Source organism: Impatiens glandulifera, chromosome 5, assembly GCF_907164915.1.
Source record: "Impatiens glandulifera chromosome 5, dImpGla2.1, whole genome shotgun sequence".
Classification (NCBI taxonomy): Eukaryota; Viridiplantae; Streptophyta; class Magnoliopsida; order Ericales; family Balsaminaceae; genus Impatiens; species Impatiens glandulifera.
This window is the reverse complement of record NC_061866.1, coordinates 26,552,454-26,561,992: the sequence shown is the minus strand read 5'-3', so window position 1 is coordinate 26,561,992 and position 9,539 is coordinate 26,552,454. Positions and strand designations below refer to the sequence as shown.

At 34.5% G+C, this 9,539-nt stretch overlaps 1 protein-coding gene across 1 annotated transcript; it reads right to left on the bottom strand.

The window, feature by feature from the left end:
• Positions 1-8,149: 8,149 nt before the first annotated feature.
• LOC124939146 (agamous-like MADS-box protein AGL80) lies at positions 8,150-8,572 on the bottom strand. Its single transcript, XM_047479654.1, has one exon. The coding sequence runs from the start codon at positions 8,570-8,572 to the stop codon at positions 8,150-8,152; it is 423 nt and encodes a 140-aa protein (XP_047335610.1).
• Between the last annotated feature and the right edge of the window lie 967 nt (positions 8,573-9,539).

Here is a 9,539-nt window from a genome sequence, read left to right as displayed (position 1 = left end):
AATCCATTTCTCAAAAAATAAAATAAAAAATCAAGCATCTTTAACATTACCATTCTTTTTTACCCTCACTTTGGCCCACCAATCCCCATCGACCTTATTTTCATTTCGACTAACCAACCATCTCATTCTATATTTATCCACCAAACAAAATCGACGTCTTATATTAATACCTTACTTTCACTTCGGTCAAACAACCCATCTCCTCATATATTTTGTAATATACAACTTGACTTTCTTATCCCCACTTCGACTAACCAACCATCTCAATATACACTCATTAATCTCAATCAATTGAACTCTCATCTCGTGACCTTACAATTTCACTTTGATCAAATCAAGCATCTCCAATATATCTTCAACATTACCAATTTATTTTTTCATGACCTTACTTTTACGTGTGGGAAAAGATTTTTTAGATGCTATGTCCCACAATGATCCTAAAGTCTGTACTAATTAACTTTGATCGTTTTAAAAATATTTTACGCTTTACAATATTTTAAAATATTTATAGGCTAACCTAGGATCACATAAGCCACAAACTTACATAAAAAAGGTAAATCCATCAAAAACTAAATGAAAAGTCTAGCCTAAACAAGACACAAAATATTAAAAGTACGCACAAGGACCACAATTAGCTTCCACAGTTCTATAACTTAATTTTAGCTGATGTGTGAATCCAAATCGGCCAAAATCTACACCCTCGATCGAATAGAGTGTAGCAGCATCAGTGTTTGGTTAGTAACATCGGTTATAGGTGCACAATAGGTTTAGATTCTCGGTCGCAATGTTAGTCCCTAGTTAGCAGCAGTAGTCTTAGGTGCACAGTAGGTAAAGATTCTTGGTCACAAGTGAGTAGCAATGTTGGTCTCTAAGCATCAGCAACGGTCCCAGGTGCAATGAACAACATCCGTCCTAATTTCACAACATGATCAGATTTTTAGTAGTAGGTGAGTAGCAATGACTTAATTTCTCGCTCCAGTGCATAAAACGTGGTTGTAGCATCGTTGGTCCTAAGTCTACAGTAGCTCAAACTCGGTCCTAAACAGGTAGAAGGTCACACTTGAGTGCAAATCATAACCCAAAGAGGCTAATATACAACATAAAAATAAAATAAAATAAAAAACCATAAAGGGTGTCTAAAGGGGTCAAATGTGACGAAAGTTAGCCCGAGGCTAAGTTTTCTCGGTCAGATGAAGAGCCTCGGGTGCGGAAAGCATTCGTTCTCGGGTGTAAAAAGCACCGGTCCTCGATTTTGGTCCTCTATTGGTCCTCAGGTGCATAAGATATTGGTCCTTGGTCTCGGTCCTAGGTGCGGAGAGCATCGGTCCTCAGTCATCAGTCATAGGTCATCGGTCATCGGTCCTCGCTCACCGGTCGGTCAGTGTTCGCATGTGGCGTGTTTATTTCTCGATCGGAGGCTCTACTATTGCAAAATGTTTGATATTCTTCCAGTTTTTGACCTGACCCTATTCTAACTAAGTTTTGGTGTTCCAAATGGATCCAGAATTGTATCAAACTTTATAGAATTGATTTTAACATGTAAAAAAATGCTTATATAAATAAAAATCTTAGATATAACCACATAAAATTATAATCAAATATAAAATTGAAAAAGATTAATTTTTTTGATACATTTTTTGGGATTCTTTAAATGGACAATTCATGAGCTGATTTTGATTTGAAGAAAAGATTTTGGATCAAAGATCCTTGTTTAATTTTGTCATTTTATATATCGTCCAAATCTGTCAGTATTCGTGTCTCAACAGATTTCTATCACTCCGGCGATTCAAAGCCAACTCGCTGTAATCAAATATTTAGTGACACTCCGACGATTCAAAGTCAACTCGCTGTCATCAACATCCAGCGATATTCTGGTGATTCAAAGCCACTCGTTGAAGTGAAAGAATGTCATCAATACTTCATCCACTCGACAACATCTTCTCTACAACCCACTTTGGCGACTCACTCAATTTCAGCTGCCCCGAAGCGTTTAACGCTCACTTAGGTACATGAAATCCAAAAGATTGGATTGTCGATTTAGAGGAATCAGAGCACATGATAGAGAACCCATCTCTGCTACATGATTTTTATGTATAAAATCATCTATCCACCGTTCGTGTGGCTAACGGAGCATCTGCAAAAGTTCTATGAACCAGATTAGCTTACGTATCACCTAATATTTATTTAAAAAGTGTTCTCTATGTTACAAATCTTCTTTACAATTTACCAAATTATATCTAAATAGTTGAGAATTTTAGAAAACGAGAATGGGGAGGATGATTGAAATTCTAAGTTGTGTTCGGGACTACATCTTGCAACATTATCTACATATAGAGAAGGTTTCAGGTTATTCAACTTCTCTCTCAAACCAACGTGCTGAAATAATGTTGTGGCATCGTAGACTTGGATATCCCAATTTTTTGTATTTGGCTAATATTATTCCGAACATATTTATCAATGAAACCACCACTTCTTTTTATTGTGACACTTGTCAATTTGCCAAACATACTCGATCATCTTTCCCAAGCATTGCATATAAATCATATAAACTATTCTCACTAATTCATAGTGACGTGTGGGGACCTACCCGCACTAAAACCTTTAATGGTAAACGTTGGTTTGTGATCTTTATCACGATCACACTCGCCTCACTTGGCTGTTCTTAATGAAGGAAAATTTGTAATTTGTCAAATTTTCAAAGACTTATTAATCTTAATCCAAAATCAATTCCAATCCTCCATCCAAGCCTTCAAAACCGATAACGGAAGTGAATTCTTTTCTTTCAACCTTGGCGACTTCCTAAAATCAACGGGCATCATTCATTTAAGCTCGTGTGTTGATACTCCGCAACAAAATGACGTAACCATAAGAAAAACCTTCATCTACTCGAGGTAACTCGATCTCTCTTAAATGATTCAAATGCTCCCAAAATATATTGGGGAGATGCCATATCCACCGCTCCCTATCTCATCAACCTTATGCCATTATGCATTCTTCAATTCCAAAGTTCAATTGAAATTCTTTTAAAAATATTTTATAACTCTAAATCCGCATCCAAACACATCCCACAAATTTTTTTGGATGCACCTCTTTTGTCCACACTCATAACCACAATTGCGAAAAACTTGACCCTCGAGCCACAAAATGTATCTTTCTACGATACTCGCCAAATCAGAAAGGAAGCAAATGTTAATGTTCTCATTTTAAAAAGACTTTCTACTCCATAAATGTCTATTTCTTTGAAGATCAACCCTTCTACCACCATGTTGAGGGGGAGAATCTCAACAATCTTTAACATGATGGTCCATCCAAAAACATCATCCCTCGTACCGCGATACATGTAATATAATCTGTACCTGAAACCACAATATCATCTCTAATCGAAGTTACATCCGAACCTACGACAATTTCTTCACCAGCATCACATACATTCATACCTGTACCAGAATCTATAATTGAAATCACAATATCCTCAACATCACATACATTCTCGAAATTCCCCTCATAACCACCTCCTTCTGAAAAATAGCTAAAAGTCTATATTCGACAAAGAAAACATCTTGCACCTGTCCATAAATCCTCCTCAGGAACGAGTCCAACAGAAATTTCAGGTACGACAGTTAATCATGATATTCCTTCAATTGATTTACTCATTGTTCTCAAGAAAAGTGTCAAGTCATGCACAAATCACCCAATCTTGAAATTTATCTCATACAAATATTTATCAGAGTCATACCGGCCATGCATTGCCGACTACAACAACATGAAAATATTTATATCCATTCATGAAGCCCTCGAACAACCATAATGGAAGCATACCATTAATGAGGAAATTGAGGCACTAATAAAAAATCATACATGGTCCCTCTATGAGCTTCCAAAAGGAAAGAAATCCATCAGATGTAAATGGATTTTCAAGATGAAACATAACTCAGACGGATTGATTGAAAGGTACAAATAACGTCTAGTCGCCAAAAGATTTTCCTAACCATATGGGATAGATTACATAGAAACCTTTGCACCCGTTGCTAAACTCAACACCATCCTAATACTTCTATCTCTAGCAGCTAACAAAGATTGGGAACTACACCAACTCGACCTAAAAAATACTTTCATAAATGGAGACCTTGAAGAAGAAGTCTACATGAACGTGCCTCCTAGTATTAGTGCTTCACCTAACGAATTTTTTCGCCTCCATAAATCTCTTTATGATCTCAAACAATCACCAAAGGCATGGATCGAAAAATTCTCAATCTCTATCATCGAGAATGGCTTCTCTCAATGCAAATTCGACCACACAATGTTTGTCAAGATTGCTCAGAATTAAAAGACCACAATCTTCATTGTGTACGTTGATGACATCATTATAACCGGAGACGATGAAAAAGAGATTCAAAATTTGGAAGAGTTTGTTAGTAGCCGATTCAACACCAAAGATCTCGGACCCCTCAATTTTTTTTCTAGGAATGGAACTTGCCCGCGCAAAGAAGGGGATCTGCTTATCTCAAAGGAAATACACCATAGACCTTTGAAAGGAAACTGCCATGCTTGGATGTAAGCCTGCCGACACCCTCATGGATTTAGTTCACAAACTTGGAAATAACAACGACGATACTCCAACCAACAAAGGTAGATACCAACAACTTGTGGGGCGATTCCAGTACTTATCTCACACTCGTCCCGACATTGGCTTCGTAGTGAGCGTTGTTTCCCAATTCATGAATCGTCCCTCCGTAGATCATATGAATGTTATTTTCAGAATTTTAAGGTACCTAAAAAGTTCTCCAGGAAAAGGTCACATTATTTTTCCATTTTTAACTCGAAGTTACATTGTTTTTATCATTTCTTTTAATCGATTGACATGGTTTTCGACTCAATTTACATAGCTCCTATCACTTTAAATTCAATTCACATGGTTTCCATCGTACTTTATTCAATTCACTTGGCTTCTGCCATTTCAAGTTATCAAGCTTCCACTCTTTCTAAATTAGGTTACTAAGCATAGCACTCTAAATCCAGTTATTAAGGCTTCAACCACTTATAATTTATGTTACTAAGCTTGAGAGATTTAAGTTACTATGCTTCAACTACTTTCAATTCAATTTAGTTAGACTTTAACCACTTACAATTCAATTTAGTTTCACTTTATCCATTTCTAATTCAAAAGATTCACTCATACATTCATCCTTCATCACAACCATTACATCTCTCTCTCCACTATCACTATCTCCTAATCAAAATTCCAATTGGTCATCTTAAAATATTATTCAGATTATGAAACTTGTGGAGCAGGCTTGAAGAGGACTATTATTTATGTAAGATCTCAATCTTCCTATTGATTTCTTTTATGAAACTAATGAAAATCTCATCACAAGTGATGAAAATAGGATTTTTTTACATCCATCAGTTAGGGATTGTGGTCTTTATTTAAGAATATATGTCAATCCATGTTTTCAATTCAATACAAGTCTCCTGCCATTTCTTATTCAATTTACGTTATTTTTACCATTTTGACTCGAAGTTTCATGGTTTTATCATTTTTTACTCGCGGTTGACTCAATTTACATGTCTTCTTTCACTTTCAATTCACATGGTTTCCATCTTTAACTTTATTCAATTCACATGGTTTCAACCATTTCCAGTTCAAGTTATCAGGCTTCTACCATTTCTAAATTTACGAAGCTAAGAGATTTATTAGGCTTCAGCCACATTAAATCAAGTTATTAAAGCTTCAACTACTTATAATTTAGGTTACTAAGCTTGAGAGATTTATGTTTGCATAATTCAACACTTAAAATCAATTTAGTTGGACTTCAACCACTTTCAATTCAATTTAATTTTATTTCATCCATTTCCAATTCAAGAGATTCACTCATACATTCATCCTTCATAACAACCATTACATCTCCCTCCACTATCACTATCCCCTAGTAAAAATTCCCAATGGTCGTCTTAAAAAATTATTCAGATTATGAAACTTGTGGAGCATGGCTTGAGAAGAGGACTCCTCTTTCTGTAAGATCTCCATGTTCCTGTTGATTTCTTTTATGAGACTAATGAAACTCTCATCACAAATGATGAAAATGAGATTTTTTGGTTCCATCTAAGTCTCATTTTTTCATGAAGATGATTGTTAGGGAGTGTGGTCTTTATCTAAGAATATTGGTCATCCCATGTTTTCAATTCAATTTACAAGACTCCTGCCATTTTCTTATTTAATTCACGTTATTTTTATCATTTTAGACTTGAAGTTACATGGTTTTTATCATTTATTTTAATCAATTTACACAATTTTCGACTCAATTTACGTATCTCCTATCACTTTAAATTCAATTCACATAGTTTCCATTTCTAACTTTATTCATTTCACTTGGCTTCATCTATTTTCCGTTCAAGTTATCAGGCTTCCACCATTTTTAAATTAGGACTAAGCTTAAATATTTATTAGGCTTCAACCACTTAAAATTTAGGTTACTAAGCTTGAGAGATTTAAGTTACTATGCTTCAATTATTTTCAATTCAATTTAGTTGGACTTCAACAACTTCCAAATCAATTTAGTTTTACTCCATCCATTTCCAATTCAAAATATTCACTCATACATTCATCCTTTATTACAAACATTACATCTCTCACCACTATCACTATCCCTACCAATCAAAATTCCCAATTATTGTCTTAAAAAATATTTCAGATCATGTAACTTGTGAAGCAGGGTTGGAAGATGACCATTATTTCTGTATGATCTCCATTTTACTAATAAAATTCTCATCACAAATAATGAAAATATGATTTTTGGTCATCCAAGTCTCAGTTCTTCATGAAGATGATTGCTAGGGATTGCGATCTTTATTTAAAAATATTGGACAGGACAAGTTTTCATTTCAATTTACAAGACTCTTGACATTTTCTTATTCAAGTCATGTTATTTTTACCATTTTGGACTCGATTTATATGGTTTTGACTCAATTTACATGGCTCTTATCACTTTCAATTTAATTCACATGCTTTCCATCTTTGACATTATTCAATTCACTTGGCCTCAACCATTTTCAGTTCAAGTTATCAGGCCTCAAACGTTTCTAAATTAGGTTGCTAAGATTAGAGATAGTAAGCTTAGAAATTTATTAGGCTTCGGCCACTTTAAATCAAGTTATTAAGGCTTCAACTACTTATAATTCAGGTTACTAAGCCTGAGAGATTTAAGTTACCATGCTTCAACTACTTTCAATTCAATTTGGTTGGACTTCAACCAATTTTAATTCAATTTAGTTTCACTTCATCTATTTCCAATTAAAGAGATTCACTCATATAATAATCCTTCATCACAACCATCACATCTCCCACCACTATCATTATCACTACCAATCAAAATTCCTAAAATCTCTAATGGTCTTCTTAAAAAATGATTCAGATTATGAAACTCGTGGAGCAGGGCCAATCAAAATACACAATAGTCGTCTCTTCCTATCGATTTCTTTTCCAAGATTAATGAAACTGTCATCACAAATGATGAAAATATGATATTTTGTTCTATCTGGACAATGTCTCAATTTCTTCATGAAGATGATTGTTAGGGATTGCAGTCTTTATCTAAGAATATTGGTTAGACCAAGTTTTCAATTAAATTTACAAGAATTTTGTCATTTTCTTCTTCAATTCATGTTATTTTAACATTTTTGACTCGAAGTTACATGGTTTTTATCATTTATTTTACTCAATGACTCAATTTAATAACTCCTATCATTTTCAATTTAATTCGCATGGTTTCCATCTTAGACTTTATTCAATTCACTCAGCTTTTGCCATTTCCAGTTCAAGTTATTAGGCTTTCACCGTTTATAAATTAGGTTACTAAGCTTAGAGATTTATTAGGTTTCAGCCACTCTACATCAAGTTATTAAGTCTTCAACTACTTATAATTTAGACTACCAAGCTTGAGAGATTTAAGTTACCATGCTTCAATCTATTTTAATTCAATTTAGTTGGACTTCAACCACTTTCAATTCAATTTGTTTTCACTTCATTCATTTCCAATTCAAGAGATTCACTCATACATTCATAATTCATCACAACCATTACATCTCCCACCACTATCACTATCTTTATCCCTACCAATCAAAACTCCAATGGTACTCTTAATGATTCAACTTATGAAACTTGTGGAGCAGGGTTGGAAGAGGACCCTTCATTCTGCAAGATCTCCATCTTCCTATCAATATCTTTTATGAACTGATTTATGACATTGTCAAGTTCCACACAATCGTCGTCAGTCTTCAATGGAAGAATTGCCGACGAGCCATCCAACCTCTGAATAATGACTTGGGTGAACTCTTTGTGTCGATTATCTTTTTGCTGCGTCTTTAGCATCGCCTCCATCTTCTTCAGCCTCTGTTCGGTAAAGGTCTCTTGGTTTATCATCCTCTTAACTCGCTCAAATTCTGGGAGGCTTCTGAACTTCTCGATGATCCTGTTAGCTTCGCCCACCGACGGCCAGATAGTCGGCTGCTCTGGAAAGGAGTTTTGGAATATGGCACACGCCTCCACACCACAAAGGATAGTAAGATCTTTCATCTTCTTCTCCAAGGCTTGATGTTTTTTCTTGAAATTTTGTTTTCTAGCTATATGATTTGAAATGTATGCTAGCTTCAATTTGGTTCTTTTCATGATGAATGAAATATATAAGTCTCAACTGCTTTGTGTTATTGTTTTATTGGTCATTGACTTATATAGATTCTAGATAGAGAAAAATATAATATGTAGGAGTAAATGAGAATCTAGAATCATGGTAAGAATGGTAAGAATGATTTGTAGATAAATTCGTCATTATTACAAAATTAATTAATGAGATTTTCTATCAAATTCAGAATATATTTGCTACCATATATTGCTTAAAAAAGTGCTTTACCTTTTCTATTATCCTCCATATTTAATTTTGGCAAAAATAACAAATTAGGTCTCTTTATTGGGGGCTAATTATAATTTGGGATCGCTTCTTTTTAATTTCACAATTTGAGGCTTTTTATTGGAGGTCAATTACAATTTGGACCTCTTCTTTTGAAACTCATAATTTTGGACTCTTTATTTGAGCCAATTCCAATTTGGGACCTCTTCTTTCGAGCCTCAAAATTTGGAGTTTCTTAGGTTTGTATAAAATGAGGTTTTTCCATAACGGACATGAACGTCCATCAAAAAATATATTATGTTGCATTTATAACTTAAAAATTAATAATGATACATAATTATAAATGACCTAAACCCGACTCAATATCATTACACCGCGATGTGAAGAGAAAGAGTGTCAGGGTAGAGTGAGGTTAGTCGAACGTCGCGAGGTGAAAGGTAGGGGAGTCAAACTAGGGTCCAAGGGATGAAGTTAGGGATGAATTTTAATATAATTTTATTTAATATTTAGGTGGTGATGATTAGGTAAAGGGTTTTTATAACTTCTACAATAGATCAGCGGATAGAGTTATAGTTTCAAGTTGAATCATTTCAATCTTTCCTCTAGTCTTTATCTAGAAACAATACTTGTTTTGAT

Bases quoted from the DNA above. Each gene is read 5' to 3' on its own strand.
- LOC124939146 (XM_047479654.1), bottom strand. From the start codon at position 8,572: ATGAAAGATCTTACTATCCTTTGTGGTGTGGAGGCGTGTGCCATATTC.